We start from the raw sequence: 24573 nt of genomic DNA on the forward strand, positions 1-24573 counted from the left end.
AAGGAAATATTTTTCAGAAAAGGTCTTCCCATCATTGTATTAATGGATCAAAGGTAGCATTCAAGTAACCTGTTCCGGGGCAGAGAGAGCAGGGAACCAGCGGAGCCGACACCCCCCCCAGCGGCATGCACCCGGGGCGGACCGCCCCACCGCCCCCCTTCCTACGCCACTGGTGTCATGCCTTAATCCCTCCAGTGGCCAGCTGCTCAATCAGAGCACCTTTTTGTACCCTAGACATGAATGAAACGGGTCTAACTAGCATATTTAGACTTGGACATTTCTTCCCATTCAATTATCGCTGTTGGATGTCCTGATTTTTGGCCCTCCCTAGTTCTGCCCAAAACACATCCACAACACATCCCCTTGTTATTTGGATGTAGAGCAGAATTGAGCATCCCCTTACTGCCTTTGCAAAATCGGGATTTGGACATTTCAAGCACATGGACATCCATTTGGGCATTCTGAGATGTCCACATGCTTCAAAAATAAGCACCATAATAACATTTTGCTTAAAGATCACTCAGGTCTCCCTCCAACAGCTATTCATCACACCGCTGCTTCAGGGAAGAGTTTTTACACATTAACTTCTGACTGTGCAATCTTTTCACTTTACATCATACAAAATGAGCACTGGCAATTTGATAGAGGCAGATCAGAACTAATTATGTTGAAGAAGAGATATCCCTGAAGCAGATGTTAATCATAACATGATATCACATTGGAAGATGGTTAGAAGTCTATGCAAGATACGTTTTAGTTTAGCATTTGGTATGATGTCAAGTGAAAAGACCGCATACTGTATATGAAATAAGATGAAGATACTGCACAGATACAGGTAGACTGATGATGATACAGAGCTTGGAATGACATGAAGGATTTATCTGTCTTTCACAGTGCTTTTTATGAGGGGGTACTTGGGGGTACTGAGTACCGGCACCTTTTCCATGGTCTGCTAAAATTGACCCACGGATCCCAAATTTTAACGAAAGAGCTCAGGCTCTACACACCAATTCTGCATTGTCATAGATTCTCTAACTGGTTGCAAGGGACCTGGCTATTGTGGGGTGGGTCCCTCAGTAATCACCCCACTCCTGAAGGGCAGCCTAGCATTTGAGTACTGGCACCTTTTTTGCTAGAAAAAACACACCCAGTTTGATGGTCAATCATTTTTTAAATGATTGAAAAAATAGAGTGGAGAGCGCCTTTACAAAATAAGTTAGGTCTTGAACATTCCTCATAGGCAGCTTGTTAGAAAATCAAGCCCTGTCTGTCCAGTTTTGCAATACCTCTCCTAATCTAAGTCCAGACTCACAATCTGGGCTTGTTTGTTAGGGTTACTTGCCCAAAATGTACTGCTAGCTCTTTATATTATCTAGGAACCATGGTTTGTGGCAACAGAATTTCTTGATGCAATGTGCTATACAGTGCTTTAACTGTTAGCTGGTAATTCACATTTTCTTGTAGATGACGAGGATCATTTTAAAACAAATGGAACAGAGGTGAGTTATTGTTTTTCAATTTTACTCTTGTTCTAGTTCTTGTAGTAGTACTAGATTTTAACCAATGCATGAATACTAATTTATTTAGTAACGTCTAGAATTTCTGTCATGCTGAAGTTCCACAGTGGAGTAGATGACAATATGCTTTATTTCTTCTGTTTACCTTGAATACGTTTTAATAAAGACTTCATAAAGCATAACACAAAAAGTCAGATATTTCTTATTCTTATACCAATTACTTGCATGAATTTAAGACTAGTTATTTCACTTTCAGGCGAAAGGGACTGATTCTAAACATTTCTTCTGGTGTGGGAATTTTCCCTTGTCCACTATATACACTCTATTCTGCCTCTAAAGTAAGTTTTTAATTTGCTATTGATGTATACGTATATAGGTCCACTGTAGCTAAGGGGTTCTCAACCCAGTCCTCAAGGGACACCCAGTCAGTCAGATTTTCAGGATACCCACAGTGAATATGTATGATAGAAATTTGCATCCAATACCTCCATTGTATGTAAGTCTATCTCATGCATATTCATTGGGGGTATCCTGAAAATCTGACTGGCTGGGTGTGTCCTGAGGACTGACTTGCAGACCCCTGGTCTAGCTAGCTAATCTAGGCAAGCACATTTGCTGCCTCAATCTGTAATTTAATAGTCAAGCCTCTGGGTAACTAACTATATAGCCCTACTTCATCTAAGTGGTCCAAAAACTGCCATAGTTTGACTTCTGCATGAAATGGTTTCACTGAAGAAACAATTTTATTTGCAAGTTCAATGGAGCAATAAACAGAATTCAGACTGTTTGAGTTCAATTCATGTACAAAGGATATACAATTTTAGATTTCAAAAATGGCATTGATATCTGCCTCGTTTTCAGAACTATAACTAGCCCATGGTTGAATAAAGGCTATACAACAATGCCCAATCAAATTGGTTAGCTCTAGTAACTAGATACAGCTGAAACAACTCCAAAGTAGTCTATTGGGCTCATTATCGTGCCAGCCTCTATGCAAGCCTCAGATGTCAAACTCAGGTTCATGACAGAGCATGCAGGTCCCTGAAGCAGTCTTAGTGGGCACTGCACTGCACTTCAGACAGGCGGACCCAGGCCCATACCGAACCTGTCCTGTTACATTTGTGGAGGGAACAGCGAGCTCTCCAAACCCACCACAAACCCACTGTACCCATATATAGGTGTCCCCCTTCACCCGTAAGGGCTATGGTAGAGGTGTACAGTTGTGGGTAGTGGGTTTGGGGGGGGGGGTGCTCAGCACACAAGGTAAGGGAGCTATGTTCCTGGGAGCAGTTTATGAAGTTCACTGCAGTGTCCCCCAGGGTACCCGGTTGCTGTCCTGGCATGGTAGGGGGACCAGTGCGCTACAAATGCTGGCTCCTCCCACGACCAAATAGCTTGCATTTGGCCATTTTTGACATGGACGTCTTTGGTTTCAAAAATCGCCGAATGTCAGAAATGTCCATTTCTAGGGACGACCAAATCTAGGGACGTCCAAATTTAAGGATTTGGACGTCTCTGGCGGTATTTTTGAAACAAAAGATGGATGTCCATCTTGTTTCGAAAATACGGGTTTCCCCACCCCTGAATTTCATCATTTTGCAAGGACATCCCTTTTGAAAATGCCCCTCCACGATTTTCATTTCCATTGTAGAGGCATAATGGTTACAGAGGATTCAGTCCCATCATGCAATTGCATGCTACTCACCAGGCCTATTTCACAGATTGGTAGCAATAAAATTAATCTCTTCCTGAATCCTTAAGCTTGATGCTTCCATGAAAATGGTTTGTAGTTGTTAATTGTGGCAATGGCACAGAGCTGGCCTCTCATTGTCAGCCAACTGTTTCCAGTTTCCTTCTGGATTAGGGTTCAAATAGCACATTTATCTACAGACCAAACCAAAGTTTCTCCCACCACTGAAAATATTGTTCAGAATTTCATCTAAAAATATGAGAAGCTCTCTGATTCCATTGGTGGTATACATTAGTCCGACTGTAAGAATATTTCTGAATGCAGTAGCTTATTTAATGAAAGTGATGGTAAGCCAAAACATATCAGAATTTAAGCATGTATGTGACTGATATAGTGGGTAGTAGCAGAGCCGAGGGGCAGTGACATATTGAAAGGACTGGATGATGATTAGAAGTTCTGGGTGTTTGACTATGGAAGACCGAGAAAGCAGTTCTGTAAAACAGCAGCTATTTTTAGCTGCCAAGAAAAGGCTAATTTGAAGCCTGTTCTATAAAAGAAAGTAGACACTCAATGGGTTTGATTCCCACTGTGGCTTCTTGTGATCCTAGGCACAGGGCCACAGAGAGACAGAGCCGGGCATAGGCCAAGGCCGCTGCCCCCCCCCCCCCATTCAGGCTGCCGCTGCTGCTGCCCCTCCCATTCAGGCTGCCATTATGCCCCCTGCCCCTTCCCCCAACCTTCCAGTGTCTACTTCTTCCTTGGTCTGTCGATCTCCTGCTCCTGTGTGCCAGGACCGGGTTATCGCATTAAAGCAATCACCTGGGTTCCAACACACAGGAGCAGGAAAGAGACAGATCCCGGTACAGGGCCCCCCTTGGAGGCCAGGCCCGGGAATTACCCCCCCCCCCCCCTCGGTGGAGCAACTCATTTAACCCTCCATTGCCCTGGTACAAAAAGTCCCCAAACTTTGGATTATGAGCCCACTAGGGACAGAGAAAATACTGCATATAGCAGTTGCGTAGCTACGTGGGGCCTGGGGAGCCTGGGCCCCTGTAGATTTGGCCCTGGACCCCCCCTCCCAACGACCCTCTCGACCCCCGCTGAGGTCCTCTTCTTCTCGCAAAAGGCTTCCTTCTGTTTCTGACGTCCTGCGAGAAGAAGAGGACCTCATCGGGCGGGGGATGGGGTCCCACACCAGCAAAGGTAGGCGACGGCGGGTTGGCGGCGGGGGGGGCAAAGTTGGTGATGGCGGGGTCAGCAATGGTGGGGTCAGCAATGGCGGGCGGGGGGAGGGGGGTATCGGCAATGGCGGGGGGGATCGGCGGCAGGGGGGGCAAAGTTGGTGATGGCGGGGTCAGCAATGGTGGGGTCAGCAATGGCGGGCGGGGGGGAGGGGGGTATCGGCAATGGCGGGGGGGATCGGCGGCGCTGGGGGGGGATAAATGTGCCCCCTCACCTCGGGCTTTAGACCCCCCTCCCGCCGAAGTCTGGCTACACCGCTGGCATACAATATATGTAAACCGCTTTGGTTGTACCCATAGAAAGGCGGTATATCAAAATCCATGACACAATCTAAAATGTAAAATTACTTTGGTTGCACCACAGAAAGGTGGTACAGTATATCAGATCCATAGCCCTTTACTCCTTTTTGTTGTCAGATATTATGATATTACATTATTCCTTCTTGCACCTGTTTTCTTCTAACTCTAATATTCTGGGCCTGACACACAAAAACAGCATCAGATAATATTAACTCTTCTGTTTCTGGTTACTTCTGAATCAATATGTTTCTTAAAATGGCTGCTTCTGTCACATGTTCAAATACTTGTGTCCTCCTAAGATGCTGCATTGCAGAGCCTTTTCTAAAATACTACTGGAATTGAACATGTCCTGACTTAAATGGCTCAGGTCCAATCTTTGCAACCTATGTGAAATGCTGCTCCATATATCTTTTTCATAGCCCTTTCCTGAACCTTTCAATGTCCTTATGAAGGTATATAATCCAGAAATGAACACAGCACTCACTGTTAATATGGAATTATAAATTATTTACTGAGTGTGCATCCAATTTAAGTTAACTTCAAATGAGAATAAAGGAGATTAAGATTATGTGTGTTTTTCAAATTATGAGTTACAGTTTCTTATTCATTTTTTCTTTGATTATAACTATTTTACTTTTTGTTATACCAGGCTTATCTTGTTTCATTTTCTAAAGCACTTCAAGCAGAATACAAATCAAAAGGAATTATCATACAGGTAAATATTCATGTTATTGTTTACCGTTAACGTATCTTAAAGATGTCAGGGAATTCTGAAACACCAACTCCATGCAAAATGACTTAGGGGTCCTTTTACTAAGCTGCGGTAATTTCTTGATGTGTGCACGGAAACTGCACACTAAAAAATATTTTTTATTTTATTCCAGAAGCTCAAAAAAACCCCAGAATACTTCTGTCTGCATCTTGTCGCATACTCATCAGTACAACCATGTTACACCTCTGTTTAAACGTTTCCATTGGCTTCCTATTCAGTATCAAATCCTTCATAAAGCCCTCATCATCGCTTATAAGACCTGCATGCTGGATCACCATCCTACCTGGCCAACCTCATTATTCCCTATCATTGTTCACAAACGCTCTGTTCATTGTTTGATAATCATCTTTCTCTTCCACCTCTCTACTGTACCAGATTGGAGTCTACCTGTCATTCTGCTTTCTTTCCTTGGTTCCCTCCCTCTGGAACTCTATCCCTGTGAACCACAAGGTAACCGAACACAAAAATTCCCATGAAGTAAGAGCAAGGCACCAAAGAGCAGGACGTGGAAGAAGGCTCAAACAGACGATTGGATAAACAAGCTAAATTTAATCGAAAGTCTTTATTTATTTATTTTAAAAAACGTATATACCACCTATAACTAGGTGGTTTCCATGAAAAGATTCATATTCAACCATAAATACAAATACATTATTCAAACAGCAGACTCGTGTATAATTACCAAAACGCAGGAACAAACAGTCTTGAGTAGCAATGGTAAAAACAACTTTCAAATGGTTCAAGACGGCACAGCGTTTCGGCACAATAGTGCCTGCTTCAGGAGTCTTACACTGATGAGTCCTACAATAAAAGACTGGACAGCAGCGTAAAATGATGTATAGGGGTCTTGAAAAAGACTCTTCTGTCATTACCTACTCGTACTTTGGAGGCCAGCAGACAGAAGCTGTAAATCCTTCTTCTACTTCCCGCTCTTTGGTGCCTCACTCGTTCCCTGTGGACATTTGGTCTGCTCAGTCATATCTCTATTTCTGAGCACTTCTGAAGGCCCATTTGTTTTCTCTGGTCTTTCCATAAATGACATGGATCTGGCTGCAGAACTTATTAGATTTATAGAATTTATTAGACTTGTAGATACTTTAAGGTTTTATCTATTTCCTATCTATTTCCTTCTTTCTCTCTTTTTCGTTTCCTCTCCTTTCCTGTCTTATATCGTAGTTCCCGTCCCTTTTCTTGATAGCATGTGTACAGCTTTGATTTTGGTTTGAAAGGCAGTATATTAAAAACCATAATAAACATAGACATGTCTGGGGGACAGACACTGGGTGTTGCTGCAGTGCAGCAACATTAGCACGTGCAGATGTATGAGAAGCTGGTCGTGTATGTGGATTTGTACTTTAGCCCTTTGCAGCAGTGGCGTTCCTAGGGGGGCGGACACCCGGGGCGGCGCCCCGCCCCCCGGGTGCAGCACCCCCCCCCCGATGCAGCGCGGAACCCCTTCCAGGTGCCGCAGCGTGCGCCTGCTCAGAGTTCCCTGACTTTGCGCGTTCGCTGGAGCTCCCTCTGACCCGGAACAGGAAGTAACCTGTTCCAGGGCAGAGGGAGCTGCAGCGAACACGCGAAGTCAGCGAACTCAGAGCAGGCGCGCGCTGTGGCACCCCCCCAGCGGCGTGCACCCAGGGCGGACCGCCCCCACCGCCCCCCCCCCTTGGTACGCCACTGCTTTGCAGTTAGGATAGTGGAGATTGAGGTATGTGTGTGATGATCTCTTTGCGTACCTCATAGGCAGGTCTATAAGGTCTGACATATAGGTCGGGGCTTCCCCACAAATGATTTCAGAGCAGAGGAGGGGTTTCTAAATCTATTCCCATTTTGAGAGGGGTCACACAGGGGTCTGCTTTATTATGCCACAGAACGGTGGTATATCAAACCCACACCCATTTAAGAACTAGCCAGATTTGTCCCATTATAGATTCCAAGATCTAGCTCACCAGTACTAGGAAACAACAGGGCAGTTAAAAATGGTTGTTCTGCGCAAGGCTTCCTCATGCTTTCTAAATCTCTAATACTGCTCTAGGTGGCTTACAGCTTAAACCAGTTCAGCAGGTTAAATTTTAATGGATCCATCCCAAATCAGGTAAACAAAAGAAAAAGGCAAACACTTAGCTTTTGACTGAGTTGAAGATTCAAATGTGTATATAAAGTCAATCACACTGCTACATTTTTATACTACACGGGATTATAGTGTTGTAACAGTACTTTGTATATTATAGGAGAGAGGTTCTTATTTTTGTTTAGATTTACAGCCTAAACCATACATGTGGGATTTGCTAGGCCAATGTGGTTCAAACTGCTGTATGGCTGCAGTGCACTGGCTGATTTGAAGGTGGTAAGAGGTCCCTGTGCAAGTTTTGAGGGAATGTCCATAGGATACCAAATTATCACACAAAGCTGTTATATAACATGTTTATCTATGTGAGCAATGTATACAACATGTTTTCTTTTACTCTTTATTTCTGTTATTTTTCAGGTGTTATCCCCCTATGGTGTTTCAACTGCAATGACAAGATACAAACAAACTGATATATTAACAAAGAATGCAAACGATTTTGTAAGAGAATCGTTGAATTATGTCACCCTTGGGGATGAGACCTTTGGTTGCTTAGCTCATGAAATTTTGGTAAATACTTTTTGCATCTGATAATAGTAACTCTCATCATAACAGCAGAAATAGTATAGTGTATAACAAAAATATTCTGCTTAAACAGTGACACTGTTCATTTTTCTACTGTCATTTAAATTTCTGGAGCTCTTCTTTTCTAAAAAGGGATACTAAACACAAAATGATTTGATTCAGGAGAAAGTTTTATAATAATGGTAATAATGTCCAAAAAAGACAGTTCATTGTATCCAGATTTCCAAAGCTGTTTACAATTACTGCATTAATGTAATCTGGTCCTTGAAGCCCACCCAACAGATCTAATCTTGAGACAATTCTCCACAGTTATGTATGACATATATTATGATGGGAAATTGCATACATTTAAAGCATAGTTCTATAACAAGCCATTTACATTGACATCTTAATTGTATACACCCCCCCCCCCAAAAAAAAAAAATGCCAAGAAGTACCTAAATTGAAGTTCTATAAATACTGCTCAAATGGCAAAGTATGAAGGCAAATTGGCAGCTACTTAGACACTATTTTAGACAGACACCTATGGGGCTCATTTTGAAAAGAGAAAAATATCCAGAAAGTGGCATAAAGCACCATCTGGACATTTTCTCACAAAAATGTTGAAAGTGATATTTTCAAAACCAATCTATAGACATTTTCCTATTAAGTCCGTCAGAAGTGCATTCAAATCACAAGGAGGCGTGTCAGGGACGTGTTAAGAGTGGGATCTGGACATTCCTAACACTTGGAAGTTTTTCTGCCATAATGGAACAAAACAGAAACATCCAGGGATAAAAGTTGGGCGTTTTGTTCCAAACCTGTTTTATTAATGAATAAGCTACAAAAAAGTGCCCTAAATGAAAAGATGACCACTGCAGGAATAAAGGAATGACACCTTCTTACTCCTTCAGTGGTCACTGACTTCCTCCCCCCCCCCCCCCCCCCAAGATAGGAAAGAAACAGTACATACCAGCCTCCAAGTTAGCCTCAGATGTTATGACCAGTTCTATTAGAGCAGCAAGCAGTCCCTGGAGTAGCCTAGTGGTCAGTGCAGTGCACTGTAGAGAAGGTGACCCAGGCCTATAATCCACTCTAACTACTACACTTACGGTGGAAAGTGTCAGCCCCCTCCAAAACCCACCAAAAACCAACTGTACCCACATATAGGTGACACCTGCAGCCATAAGGGCTATTTTAGTGGTGTATAGTCAGGTACAGTAGTTTTTTTTGTGGGGTTTGAAGGGCTTACCATACAATATAAGAGGACAAGGGTGAGATATGTACCTAGGACCTTTAATGTGCAATCCACTGCAGTGCCACCTAGGGTGCCCCAGTGCTCTGCTGGGATGCCTGTGTGGCCAGTCTACTAGGAATGCCGGCTCCTCCTACATCCCCATGGCTTGATTTTGTGCATTTTTTGATTGGACTTTTTTGTTTTGAAAATAGTCTAAAAGATAGATGCACTAACACACAACATCGTCTAGGAAATGGCCATTTTCAAAGAAGAAAGATAGGCGTTTTTCTGGTTTGAAAATGGTCATTTTCACTACTTGATTTTTGGACATTTTCAGCAAAACATCCAAAGTTGGCTATAGATGTCATATCGAAAATACCCCTCCACGGGACATATTTGCTAAGCAGTGCTAAGCAGATAGCACAGGTGTTACCATGTGTTAAACATTAGTGCACATCCATGCTAACATTTAACATGCATTCAAATAGCCAGAGCAGTAAAAATCCTGCACTAGCTGCTTAACGCCTAAATGGGCAGTGCCCGGGTGTGACTGAGGCAGAGTGGAGGAGTGGTTGTCAGTGGTAATGCTGCCACATAAATGGGAGGCAGTATATGCAGTAAAGCTTTTGGCTATCTGACAGTACAGCTGCATTGGGTTGTTCCTCCTTTCCATGCCCCCCTCCCCTCCAGTCTCTTTATCTGTCCTCTGATCATGAGCCCCAACCTGACCCTCCCCAATAATCAAGATCCCCCAACTGAACCCCCCACCTCTATGACCAAGATCTCCTAGCAGTAGTCTTGGAGTACTATCGCTAGGGTTCAGATGCTGTCATTTTGAATCTGGAGCCAGGCCAGGCAAGAATGGAGAAGTCAGTGCTCCTGCCTAGGCCCACTACTTCATCATGGATGGCTCCTGTGTAAGCTCTGGTAGTCTGGGAGGGGAGTGGTGCTTTATTAGGGGGGCTGGATGCTCCTGCATTGTCAAGCACTGCAAATAATGCAGTTCCTGTGCAGTCAACATCTGCCCTGTGTGGTATATGGAGGGCATGCTCACTGCATTTAACGCACATGCTTTGCATTTACTGCACCTTAACGTTTGCAGTTAGAGTATGGTAAGTGCAAGACCTTATCACACTTCAGTAAACATGCCCCATGTGTTGTTATAAAATACTAACATAAGCAGCAGAAATTGAGAGCAGCTATAAATGTTTGCACAAGGATTTTTAAAAGTATGGGTGTAAATTAGCATATTTTAGAGTCTACATGGGTACTTGATAGCTGCACTCACTCTCCACCCAATCTCCTCTGCTGCACACTTCCATCAGCAAAGTACGTGCTATCATGGGCAATGCATGTAGTTTAAGAAGGTTTGAATTTTATAATTTAGGCCATTTACATACATATGTGGCCACATAGACATGAAAATAACTTTATAAAATTACCCTCATATGTCATCAATGTACTGCAATATATAAAAATCTATCTTCAAGTCAATATTCAATTTTTAAAAATTGGAGCAGCTCCATTATAGATGTCTAAATTATAACTGGGCATCTCCATTTAGGAACTCTGAGGTTGCATGGTAGAAACTTATTCTATAAGGTAATCTAGGTGCCAAGGTTCTGTTATAGAATATTGGCATACCTTGGTATTGGCTTATCTAACATTTAGACACTTGCAAATGTACCAGTCAGAAGGCTGACAGAAGTGAGGGTGCCTAAATGTGGCAGGGATATTCTGTAAGTTGCATGTATAAGTGGGAGCCCTGCTCATGCTTCACCCGTGTATGCTCCCTTGCAAACACATGCTATATATGTTAAGTGGGTATTCACAGAATAGCACTTAAGCATCTTGCTAGCACTTAAATGGGTATATATGCACATACACACATACAAGTACTAATATGCTAAATATTTATGCTTGTAACATGCACATACATGTGGACATCTAGGTTATAGAATTGCCCTTTGTATGTCCGAAATTATATAGCTGAAAAGGGGTTGGGGCATTCTGGGGCAGCACCAGTTAGATATGTGGAGGATAATTCTATAAGAGGGTACCCACTATGGATGCCAGTAACATGCACATACATGTGGACATATAGAATTGCCCTTTATATGTCCGAAATTATATAGCTGAAAAGGTTTGGGGGGCATTCTGGGGCAGCACCAGTTAGATATGTGGAGGATAATTCTATAACAGGGTACCCACTATGGATGCTAGTGGTGGTCAGTGATTCACTTCTGAGGGGTACAGAGGCGTCTGTCTGCTGACCAAACATGATGTCCCTGGAGGTGTGCTGTCTGCCAGGTGCCAAAATTTGAGATGTTAAAGAGAGCTTGCCGAGACTCATTAAGCCAGCTGACCATTAGCTGATGCTGCTCATCCATGTTGGCACAAATGATACTGCTAGGTACTCCTCCAAATATATCAAAAGTGACTTCATGGCTCTGGAAAGGAAGGTGAAGCAGATAGATGAGCAGGTAGTGTTCTTGTCAATCCTGTCAAAGGAAGCTCACATCCTGGAGATGAATACATGGCTGTGCAGATGGTGTTACTGAGACCATTTCAGCTTCTTGGAGCATGGGATAATTTTCCAAAGGCTGCTCAGCAGAGAGGGTGTCCATCTGTCAAAGAAGGGAAAAAGTGTCTTCAGCAGCAGACTAGCAAACCTGGGCTTTAAACTAGAATTGTTAGGACTGGGTGATCAAACCCCCTAGATGCCACCTCAGTAAATGAAACAAATACCTCTACACAAATGGGGAAAGGCGGCATCCGGAAGCAGTGCACACTAATGCCTGTATTATAGGGAATAAGATTCTGGATCCAGATGCTGTGATGGAAGAGACTGATTTTTATTTAGTGGTGATCAGAGACATGGTTCACGGAGAACCATGACTGGCATGTAGTTATATCGGCTATAAGCTGTTCAGGAAAGACAGAGTAGGAAAAAAAGAGAGGGGGGATGGCATTAAATCTTAAAGATAATATTAAAACAACAGAATTTCAGGACTTCCAGGGTAAGTGGGTAAATGGGGTACTGTTGGTGGATCAACTCAATGTGTAATTAAACTCTGGAATTTGTTGCCAGAGAATGTCGTAAAGGCGGTTAGCTTAGCATAGTTTAAAAAAGGTTTGTACAGCTTCCTAAAGGAAAAGTACATAGACCGTTATTAAATTGGACTTGGGGAAAATCCACTATTTCTGGGATAAGCAGTATAAAATGTTTTGTACTTTTTTGGGATCTTGCCAGGTATTTGTGACCTGGATTGGCCACCGTTGGAAACAGGATGCTGGGCTTGATGGACCTTTGGTCTGTCCCAGTATGGCAATACTTATGTACTTATCTGGAAAGAGGGAATGGAAAATGTATTTACATTGGTATGATATTCAGACAAAAAAAGTAGATGGAGATTTAATTGAAGACATTCAAAATTTAGTGGTGAAAGAGGAAATGCTACTAATAGGCAATTTTAACATGCCAGATGCTACTACTTCTACTACATAACATTTCTAGAGCGCTACTAGGGTTACGCAGCGCTGTACAGTTTAACAAAGAAGGAGCGTCCCTGCTCAAAGGAGCTTACAATCTAAAGGACGAAATGTCAAGTTGGGGCAGTCTAGATTTCCTGAATAGATGTATAGTGGTTAGGTGCCGAAGGCGACATTGAAGAGGTGGGCTTTGAGCAAGGATTTGAAGATGGGCAGGGAGGGGGCCTGGCGTATGGACTCAGGGAGTTTGTTCCAGGCGTGGGGTGAGGCGAGGCAGAAAGGGCGGAGCCTGGAGTTGGCAGTGGTGGAGAAAGGAGGGATTTGTCTTGAGAGCGGAGGTTGCGGGTAGGAACGTAAGGGGAGATGAGGGTAGAAAGGTAAGGAGGGGCTGCAGATCGAGTGCATTTGTAGGTTAGTAGGAGAAGCTTGAACTGTATGCGGTACCTGATTGGAAGCCAGTGAAGTGACTTGAGGAGAGGGGTGATATGAGTATATCGGTCCAGGCGGAAGATAAGACGTGCAGCAGAGTTCTGACCGGACTGAAGGGGGGATAGATGGCTAAGTGGAAGGCCAGTGAGGAGTAGGTTGCAGTAGTCAAGGTGAGAGGTAATGAGAGAGTGGATGAGAGTTCGGGTGGTGTGCTCAGAGAGGAAAGGGCGAATTTTGCTAATGTTATAGAGGAAGAAGCGGCAGGTCTTGGTTATCTGCTGGATATGCGCAGAGAAGGAGAGGGAGGAGTTGAAGATGACTCCGAGGTTGCGGGCAGATGAGACAGGGACGATGAGGGTGTTATCAACTGAGATAGAGTGTGGAGGGAGAGGAAAAGTGGGTTTGGGAGGGAAGATAATAAGCTCGGTCTTGGCCATGTTCAGTTTCATGTGGTGGTTGGATATCCAGGCAGCAATGTCGGATAAGCAGGCTGATACTTTGGCCTGGGTTTCCGCAGTGATGTCTGGTGTGGAGAGATAAAGCTGGGTGTCGTCAGCATAAAGATGATATTGGAAACCATGAGATGAGATCAGGGAGCCCAGGGAAGAGGTGTAGATTGAAAAGAGAAGGGGTCCAAGGACAGATCCCTGAGGAACTCCAACAGAGAGCGGGATGGGGGTGGAGGAAGAACCATGAGCATGTACTCTGAAGGTACGGTGGGAGAGATGAGAACCAGGAGAGGACAGAGCCCTGGAACCCAAATGAGGACAGTGTGGCAAGAAGTAAATTGTGATTGACAGTGTCAAAAGCGGTGGATAGGTCGAGGAGGATGAGGATGGAGTAGTGACCTTTGGATTTGGCAAGGAAGAGGTCATTGCAGACTTTAGAAAGTGCCGTTTCTGTCGAGTGTAAGGGGCGAAAGCCGGACTGAAGCAGATCGAGGATGGCATGAGAGGAGAGAAAATCAAGGCAACGGCTGTGAACGGCGCGTTCAAGTATCTTGGAGAGGAAGGGTAGGACGGAAATGGGGCGGTAGTTGGAGGGACAGGTAGGGTCAAGTGATGGTTTTTTGAGGAGTGGTGTGACTACAGCATGCTTGAAGGTGTCAGGGACAGTTGCAGTGGAGAGAGAGAGGTTGAGGATATGACAGATGGGGGGGTGACAGTAGGAGAGATGGTGTTAAGTAAGTTGGTGGGGATGGGGTCAGAAGAACAGGTGGTGCATTTCGAGGAGGAAAGAAGATGGGCGGTTTCCTCTTCGGTGATATCAGGAAACGAGGAGAAGGAGGCCTGGGTTGGTTGGTTGAGGGAGTGGGTTATAGGGTGAAGAGGAGGAGATGATTTGGTGGTGAATTCAAGGTTGATCTTCTGCACCTTGTCGCGGAAGTAGTCAGCCAGTGATTGAGGAGAGAGTGAGGGGGGTTGGGAGCGGAGGGCACTTTGAGGAGGGAGTTAAGGGTGGCGAAGAGACGACGAGGGTTAGAGCTGAGGGAATTAGTCAATTGGGTGTAATAGTCCTGTTTGGCGAGGAATAGGGAGGACTGGAAGGAGGATAGCATGAATTTGTAATGAATGAAATCAGTATGGGTGTGAGATTTCCTCCAGAGGTGTTCAGCCGATCGGGCGCAGGAGCGAAGGTATCTGGTGCAAGGGGTCAGCCAGGGATGGGGATTAGTACGCCTTGTGAGACGGGAGATGGATGGTGCAAGGGAGTCCAGAGCAGAGGAGAGAGTGGCATTGTAAGTGGAGACAGCCTTGTCGACAGACTCGGAGGACATGATGGAAGGGAGGAGATTAGAGATACTAGAAGATAAGGTGGGAGGGTCGACAGCCTGGAGATTCCTGGAAGTAGTGGTTAGTGTTGGGCGGGACTGAGGGGGAGGGTGATGAAGTGTGAAGGTGATCAGGTAATGGTCAGAGAGAGGAAGAGCTGAGGCACAGAAATTGGAGGGTGAGCATGTAGAGGAGAGGACGAGGTCAAGACAGTGGCCAGATTGGTAAGTAGGGGTGGTGGAGCTCAGTTGGAGGTTGAAGGAGGAGGTTAGAGTGAGGAACTGAGAAGTGTATGAGTTGGATGGGTTGTCAGTGTGTATGTTAAAGTCTCCAAGAATGAGGGATGGGGATGAGGGCTCAAGAAAAACAGAGAGCCAGACATCGAAGTCGGTAAGGAAGGAAGAGAGGGACTTATCAGGGGGGTGGTAAATGACTGCAACTCTGAGTGGCAGCGGGTAGAATAGCCGGATGGAGTGAACTTCAAAGGATGAGAAGCAGTGAGACTGAGGTAGGAGGAGAGGTTAAAAACTGCAGGAGGGAAAAAGTAGTAACCCGCCACCACGGCCAGCTGGGCGGGGAGAATGGCAGAAAAGATAACCTCCATGACATAGGGCCGCGACTGAGGCAGAGTCGTCAGGGGTGAGCCAGGTTTCAGTTAGGGTGAGCAGTTGAAGGGAACGGGAGATGAAGAGATCATGGGTGAAGGAAAGTTTGTTGCAGACCGAGCAGGCATTCCACAGGGCACACGAGAAGGGGAGGGAGGAGGGGGGGAGGAGGGGAATAGAGATGAGATTGGAGACATTGCGGAAACGTCTGCATGAATGAGACGAGGACGAGGACAGGTGTGGGGGACCAGGGTTGGGATTGATGTCTCCCGCGGATAGCAGGAGAAGGAGCAAGAGAGTGCGGAGGAGGGTGGGGGAGGTAGGGCGACGAAGGCGACAAAGACGGGATGCGCTTAGGAGGAATGGGGAAGGGTTCATGGCAGGAAGGAGGTGTTGAAGGTTGAGAGCTAGGAAGGAGGAGGAGGACAGTAGAGATGGTGAGGTGATGGGGGACGGGGGTGGGTAGGGTATTGCAGTAGTGAGCAGGACGGGAGAGGACATGGATGGGCAGTGAGTTCGTGCGGTATATAGCGGTGGGGGAGGGGGGAAAGATTAGAAAGGGACAGAGCAAGGAAGATAATGTGTATGGATCCATAAGTAGTGACTGAGGTGTTTATGGGTGGTAGATAGAGGGGCTGGCGGCAGGTAGGTAGGTTGATGGGGGCAAGCAGGCAGGTAGGTTGCTGGGCTGGGGGGCAGGCAGGTAGATGGGCTGGGAGACAGGCAGTTGAAGGGTGAGCAGTCAGTCAGGAGAGTGATGGGCTGGTAGGTAGATGGGCTGGCAGGTAGATGGGCTGGGGGGCAGGCAGGTTGAAGGGTGAGCAGTCAGTCAGGAGGGGGAGGCAGGTGGATAATTGTGCAGGCTAGGAGGCAGGCAGGTTGTTGATGGGCAGACAAGCGGGCAAGTTGATGGGCTGACAAGCAGGCAGGTTGGTTGATTGGCTAGCAGGCAGGTTGAAGGGTGAGCAGTCAGTCAGGAGGGGGAGGCAGGTAGGTAGTTGTGCAGGCTAGGAAGCAGGCAGGTTGTTGATGGGCAGACAAGCGGGCAAGTTGATGGGCTGACAAGCAGGCATAAGCACTGGCAACATAGATCCAAAGCACTGATAAAGAAGGCTAAAAGAAAATATGAGGAAAAACTGGGTGTATCCTGGCAAAGGGGAAAACACATCCTAAAACTTCAAAAATAAATGTTTGACTTGCACATTCTGTTCTGGGGTTAGGTATTCCCCTAGGTTCACCCTTTGTTCTTTCTTCAACCCGGCTGTATCCAGTCCTAGGTTTTCCTCTTCTTCTTGGGTCTCTATCATCAACCCTTTTGAATTATCCAGGACTTCAACAAGTTTACATGAAAAACCTGACTTTGTTTAACTTTTTGGCTGACCTCATAATCTACTGGACCCACCCTTCACTTTAACATATAGGGTCCCTTTCACATAGCCAATAATTTGTTAGCAGAGGTGGTTAGCAGTACTAGCACCCTATCTTGAGGCTTAAATTCTCACTGCCTAACATTCTTGTCATAATAAGCTTTTTGCTGGGCCTGGCTCCTAGTCTGGATGTCCACCTCCCTCTATGATGGGACATATACCCTGTCACAAATAGTTAAGCTCTGGAACTCGTTGCTTGAGGATGGGTAACCGGTTAGCATATCTGTGTTTTAAAAAGGTTTGGACACGTTCCTGGAGGAAAAGTCCATAGTCTGCTATTGAGATAGACATGGAGGAAGCCTCTTCTTGCCTTGGGACTGGTAGCATGGAATTTTGCTACTATTAGGGTTTCTGCCAGGTACTTGTAATCTGGATTGTCCACTGTTGGAAGCAGAATACTGGGCTAGATGAACCACTGGTCTGACACAGCATGTTCTTAGTGGTGTGCTACAAGATTCAGTTTTTGATCTGATTCTTTTAAACATTTTTGTAAGAGATATCGCAGACAATCTGTCTGATAAGGTTTGCTTCTTGGCAAGATGATACCAAAATCTGCAATAGACAACTCTGAAGGTGTGAATAACGTGAGGAGGGACCTAGCAAAGCTTGAAGAATGGTCTAGAATGTGGTCCATTTTTTAAAAATTATTTATTCACATTTACTCTAAATTTACAAGATTACTCTTGAACAAGAAATGTAAAAAGTATGAAGAATCTTTCAATAACAATATTCAAATTCTTACATCCTTAGACTACAATAAATTGAGAAGGGGGAGGCCCAATATACTTAGGAGTAGAAATAAAAGAAAAACAATAGCAAAGAAAGGTTTAATAGGATATCCTTGAATATTAATCAAATACAAACATAATTAGATAATCTTCTTCGTACATAGAAAGGCCTTCAGTTGTTCAGGGGCAAAACAAAACACACTTTGATTGTCCATATCTGACTCTACACTTACATGGAAATGCCAACAGGAAAGTGGCTCCTACATTTTTCACCTCTTGTCTAATTGCAAGAAAAGCTTTTCTTCTTTCATGGGTGACCTTGGCAACATCTGGGTGCATCTACAGTCTCTGACCGTAAAACAGATCCTGAGGGTGTCTAAAATATTGCATCATTATTGAATTAACATCTTGTTCAAAAATCATAAACACTAATAAGGTATATCTTTATGTTAATTCAGTAAATGATTCTTCAAAAATAGCTGAAATATTTTTCAAATCCAAAGATGAATCAGGCTCTCAGCCTATTACCTCACTCTGGATAGTCTTTATAGCAACTGGCAAATAATAAATGTTATTTGTAGGTGGCAAACCTTCTGGGGAAAACTTCAATATATCCACAAGATATTTCTTAAAAAGATCAAGACAGGGAGCACCAAAAGACTTTTGAAAATTTCAAATATGAAGTTTAAGTCTTCTATTGTAATTTTCCAATTGATCAATCTGTCGACGAACTGCCAGTTTATCTACAATTGCTGTATTTTTAAAGTCCTGAAGAAATGTTATTTTTTCTGAATCTGTTCTACTTGAGTTGTAAAATCAGATTTTAATGTTTCACAGTCTTATTCAAGGCATCAAACTTTCCCACTAATGCAATTACCTCTGCCGTTGTTTTGCCAAGCATGGAGTTAAGATCTTGTAACACCCTCCATATCAATTCCAAAGTTACTACTGTGGGAGCATCTACCTAGTCTCCTTTGATTTTCCTTCTCAGTGATCCACACTTTGATCCCCCACCCTCACTAGGCATGCCTGATGCTGCTCCAGTAGCAGAACATGCCTCAACAACCAGCACTGACATGGCTGCTGGACACAGCGGGATGTTTCCAGCTGGAGGAGACAAAGATGTTCCGTGCTGCAAAGAAATGAATGCTCCTTTGCCCAAGTCCAAAGCAGGAATATATCTTCAAGGACCCAATAGTGTAGTGGTCCATCTTTTGCTGACTCGAGGGCATGACAAGGCAGGTGGGGGAACAACCTTGATGACCCCCTTCCTCTTCATGTGTGGCATAATCAGACAACTTCAGGAAAGCAGAAGTAAGAATACTAATTTGAATGATCTTCTCACACTCAGCATCAGGAACCTACCGCTATCTTGATCCTCCCCCCTTGGCAGTTAACATATAGGGGGAGATTCTATATATGGGGCCTAAAAAATCAGCACTGAAATCACTGCTGACTAAGGGTATTCTATAATCGGTAGATTTAGGCACACTGGGCCATATTCTATAACTAGGCATGTAAATTTCAGAACACCCACTAAATACCCATTTTCCCACCTATAACCACTCCCCTTTATGCCTGCATGAGTTAGAAGTTCAGTGCATATCATTACAGAATATGCTTAGCAACTTGTGTGCCTAAATTCTAATCAGTGCCAATTAGTGCTCATTATTGCATGTTAGGCTTGTTAAGTTATGTGCATTGTTATAGAATCTACACTGATTTTGGCGCAGATCTCTAGGCGCACTAAATAGAATCCGGGAGATAATGTTAAAAAATGCAGGTTCATGCATTTGGGCTAGAAAAAACTGAGGGAGAGGTATAGTCTAGAGAGTTTAGTGTAGAAGAGAGGAGTGAGACTTGGGTGTGATTGTATGTGATGATCTTAAGGTGGCCAAACCAGTAGAAAAGGCAATGGCCAAAGCTGGAGAGATGTAGAGAGAGGAATAGCCAGCTGGAAAAAAGAGGTGATAATGCCTCTGTATAAGTCTATCTCTGATGAGACCTCATTTAAAACACAATTCTGGAGCCTGCACCTTCTAAAAGATTTAAAGGGAAAGGGAACTTGATACACTGCCTTTCTGTGGTATTTTGCAACTACATTCAAAGTGGTTTACATATATATAGGTACTTATTTTGTACCTGGGGCAATGGAGGGTTAAGTGACTTGCCCACAGTCACAAGGAACTACAGTGGGAATTGAACCCAGTTCCCCAGGATCAAAGTCTGCTGCACTAACCACTAGGCTACTCCTCCACTATGAAGAATATTCAAAGGGTGGCTACTAAAATGATCAGTGGTCTTTCTCATACAGGAGTATGGGGACAGACTTAACGATCCCAATTATGTATACTTTGGAGGAAAGGCAGGAGAGAGGGGGAGAATGAAAGAGACATTTAAATAGCTCTGTGGCATAAATGCACAGGAGGCAAGTCTCTTTCAGTTGAAAGGAAACTCTGGAAAGAGAGGGCATAGGATGAAAATGAAAAGGGGCTAGATTTAGGAGTAATATTGAAAGAAATATTAGTGAATCACCTGGACTGGATGGCATACATCCAAGGGTACGCAAAAGACTCAAGCACGTAATTGCTGATCTGCTGTTAGTAATATGTAACCTGTCATTAAAATCATCTGTAGTATCTGAAGATTGGAGGGTGGCCAATGTGACGCCAATTTTTAAAAAGGGATCTAGAGGTGATCTGGGAAATTATAGACCGGTAAGCCTGATGTCGGTGCCGGGCAAAATAGTGGAAACTATTATAAAGAATAAAATTATGGAACACGTAGATAAACATGGTTTAATGGGACAGAGTCAGCATGGGTTCAGCTGAGGGAAATCTCACTTCACCAACTTCCTTCATTTCTTTGAAGGCATGAATTAACATGTGGATAAAGGTGAGCCGGTTAATGTAGTGTATCTAGTTTTTCAGAAAGCTTTTGATAAAGTTCCACATGAGAGACTACTGAGAAAAATAAACAGTCATGGGATAGGAGGCAAGATTCTGGTGTGGATTAGGAATTGGTTATTGGACAGAAAACAGGGGGTAGGGTTAAATGTTCATTTTTCTCTCAGTGGAGGAGAGTGAACAGTGGAGTATGGCAGGGATCTGTACTGGGACCGGTACTATTTAACATATTTATAAACAGTGGTGTGCTGGAGCCGGTTGTTAAATTTTCTTCCAGCTTGCGAGCCGGTTGTTGAAAATAGCGAGCCGGCTCTGGCTCTCCTCCCTCCCTCCGGATTCGCCTCACCAACCGCTTGTTCTTTGAATTCTTCAGGGCAGGCAGTCTTGCCTGCCTGCTTCCAGCGCTGACTGTCCCCTACTGCCGATTCGCGCTTTAAAAATGGCTGCCGAGACTTCCAGAGGTGGCCTCGCGAGACTTCTGCTGAAGTCTCGGTGGCCATTTTGAAGCGCGAATCGGCAGCGGGGGATTAAGTCAGCGCTGGAAGCGGGCAGGCAAGACTGCCTGCCCCGAAGAATTCAAAGAACAAGCGGTCGGTGAGGGGCCGGATCAGGAGGGAGGGAGAAGAATTCACCAAACAACTCGGGAGGGGGTGGCAGGGGGGAAAAGGGAGTCACTGCTGGGCATGGGTGGATGGAGGAGGTTGCTGGGTATGGGTGCATGCAGGGGAGAGGAGGGTCACTGCTGGACATGGGTGCATGCAGGGCAGGGGAGAGGAGGGTCACTGCTGGACATGGGTGGATGGAGCCTGGAGGACAGGGGAAATGAGGGTCAGTGATGGACATGGGTGCATGCAGGGCAGGGGAGAGAAGGGTCACTGCTGGACATGGGTGGATGGAGGACAGGGGAAAGGAGGGTCACTGCTGGACATGGGTGCATGCAGGGCAGGGGAGAGGAGGGTCACTGCTGGACATGGGTGCATGCAGGGCAGAGGAGAGGAGGGGAGAGAGAAGAAATGCTGGACATGGATGGAGGGGAGAGAAGAGTGAGGAAGGAGATGAGATGAGGGAAAAGGAAGAGAGGAGAAAAACTGCACATGGATGAAGAAAATAGGCAGAAGCTGAGGACCAGAAATGAAGAAGAAAGGAGGAAAGAAAAGAAATAAATGGAAAGAAAGCCCTGGAAACGGAGTTAAGAGGACAGATAGCAGCAGAATCAGATACTGGGCCAGCATGATCAGAAAAACAGTCTCCAGGCAACAAAGGTAGAAAAAAATCATTTTATTTTCATTATAGTGTTTGGAATATGTTCACTTTGAGAATCAGGTGCTCAACATTAAAAGTTTATATTTATTTACGGCATTTTATCGCACATTAAACATGAATTAGATTGGAACCTGGGATCATTTAATTTTTTTTCCTGGAGGAATGCATTGCCACACACCCCCAGGCTCTCTCCCCGGCCATAGCCAGCTCTGCAATTTGGGGGGGCGCAGAGGGGGACGGGGGGGTGGGGGGCGCAGAGGGGGACGGGGGGGGGGGGGGGGCGCAGAGGGGGACTGGGGGGCGCAGAGGGGGACCATGGAGAGAGCCTGTTGTTAAACATTTACCAGCACACCACTGTTTATAAATGATATGTAAGTCGGAACAAGTGAGGTGATCAAATTTGCAGATGATACAAAACTATTCAAGGTTGTTAAAACACATGTGGACTGTGAAATATTGCAGGAAGCCATAGTAAATTGGAAGACTGGGCGTCCAAATGGCAGATGAAATTTAATGTGGTCAAATGTAAGGTGATGCACATTGGAAAGAATAGTCCAAATCACAGTTTTATGATGCTAGGGTCCACCTTGGAGGTCAGCGCTCAAGAAAAAGATTTGGGTGTCATCACAGAATATGCTGAAATCTTCTACTCAGAAAAAAAAAAAAAAAAAAAAATCTTCTACTCAGTGTGCGGCGGCAGCCAAAAAAGCAAACAGGATGCTAGGAATTATTAGGAAAGGGATAGTGAATAAGACCAAAAATACTATAATGCCTTTGTATCGCTCCATAGTGCGTCCGCACCTTGAGTTCAGTTCTTTTTTTTATTTATTTATTTATTAATTTTAACATAAATTTACAAGAATAATCTTGTTTACAGAAACACAGGTGAATAATGGTACAATATATTCTCAATTCCCAATCCTTAATAGAATATTAACAGAATTATAATGAAGAAAACAATATAAGAAGAAGTGAAAATGAGAATAAAAAAAAATATATAAATTTCTTAAGGAAACATTTTATTGCGTTTAGTTCTGGTCACCGTATCTCAAAAAAGATATAGCGGAATTAGAAAAGGTTCAAAGAAGAGCAACTGAAATGATAAAAGGGATGAAACTCCTCGCGTGTGAGGAAAGGCTAAAGAGGTTAGGGGTCTTCAGCTTTGGAAAAGAGACAGATGAGGGGAGATGTGATTAAGGTCTATAAAATCTTGAGTGGTGTAGAACGAGTAGAAGTAAATCGATTTTTTACTCGTTCCAAAAGTACAAAGACTAGGGGACACTCAAGGAAGTTACATGGACATACTTTTAAAACAAATAGGAAGAAATATTTTTTCACTCAACGAATAGTTAAGCTCTGGAACTCTTTGCCGGAGGAGGTGGTAATGGTGGTTAGCGTATCTGGGTTTAAAAAAGGTTTGGACAAGTTCCTCAAGGAAAAGTCCATTTTCAGGGAAAAAAAAGAGTTTTTTTTAACAGGCGCGCTGAAAAATGATTCTGCACACTCCCAAAACCCGTGCTTACACTACCGCAAGCCATTTTTCTGTGCACCTTTGTAAAAGGACCCCATAGTTACCCTGGCTGGTTGAATGCTGAATATGGCTACTTAACTGGCCAGGTGCTGACTCCACCTCTGGAATGGCCCCAAAATAGCTGTTTTTTACGTAGGCAATAACCAGTTAAATGCTGCTGAAAATTTGCGGATAGTCTCAAACAAGCGATGTAATCAGTCAGTGGGTGTTTCTGGCTGGTTAAATCATTTTGAATATTGTCCATATTTAATCATGTAGCTTGGGTCTTTAATATTTAATTGCCTAAGTTATTACTGGAGGCAATATGAGACAAGGTGCCTTCCCTAAGGTCAAAAGGAGAAGCAAAACCAAGATTTGAATATGCACTATCATAGTGTTGCTTGTAAACCTATATTCTGCATCCACAGATGCCTCCCCTCTCCCAACAGGGTGTAGATCAGAAACAGGCATTTCTGTACAGAATTCACCAATCCAAAAAAGTTGTCTGATTCTGGTATCATCTCAGGAACAGCTTATATACTGTAAACTGTCTCCAGTACCAGGCATATTATGAAGTAATCCAAAACTTTGTAAAAGTAACTGAGGATCTATAGAGCAAAAACTACCTTTTTATAACCACACTAACTCCAAAACTCATAGTGAGGACCTAGGAAAAAGCAGACCATGAATATTGCAGCGCAATATTCAGAACATCTATTCAGAAAATTGAACACATCCGATTACCCAGATCCTTACATAGAAAGTCCATATTAACGGAATACCCAGAAAATCCTATAAAAAGAAGGGGAAATGGGGAAGAAGGAAGTCTGAAATAGACCAGGCTGACCAGGAACAAACGAGGAGACTTCAGATGCTGGTAAAATGTTTATTGGTGAAGCCTCAACACAGTGCAGTGTTTCAGCAGTGAGCCTGTTTCAGGAGTCTTTATAAAACATATGTAAAACAATCACATGGGCAATAAACGTTGGTTCAAAAGACTCCTGAAGCAGGGTCACTGCCCAAACATGGCGCTGTGTCGAGTCTTCACCCAT

The 24573-nt window shown here is 44.2% G+C and overlaps 1 protein-coding gene across 3 annotated transcripts in view; it reads left to right on the plus strand.

The window, feature by feature from the left end:
* The window catches only part of HSD17B3 (hydroxysteroid 17-beta dehydrogenase 3), a 153855-nt gene that overhangs the window by 124121 nt on the left and 5161 nt on the right, over nt 1-24573 (plus strand). For all 3 annotated transcript variants that reach the window (XM_030193643.1, XM_030193645.1, XM_030193644.1), the window contains exons 7-10: nt 1465-1499; nt 1774-1855; nt 5398-5463; nt 8009-8158. In XM_030193643.1, coding sequence (XP_030049503.1) covers nt 1465-1499; nt 1774-1855; nt 5398-5463; nt 8009-8158 — 333 coding nt within the window. The remainder of the gene's footprint in view (nt 1-1464; nt 1500-1773; nt 1856-5397; nt 5464-8008; nt 8159-24573) is intronic.

Source organism: Microcaecilia unicolor, chromosome 2 (genome assembly GCF_901765095.1).
Source record: "Microcaecilia unicolor chromosome 2, aMicUni1.1, whole genome shotgun sequence".
NCBI classification, from domain to species: Eukaryota; Metazoa; Chordata; class Amphibia; order Gymnophiona; family Siphonopidae; genus Microcaecilia; species Microcaecilia unicolor.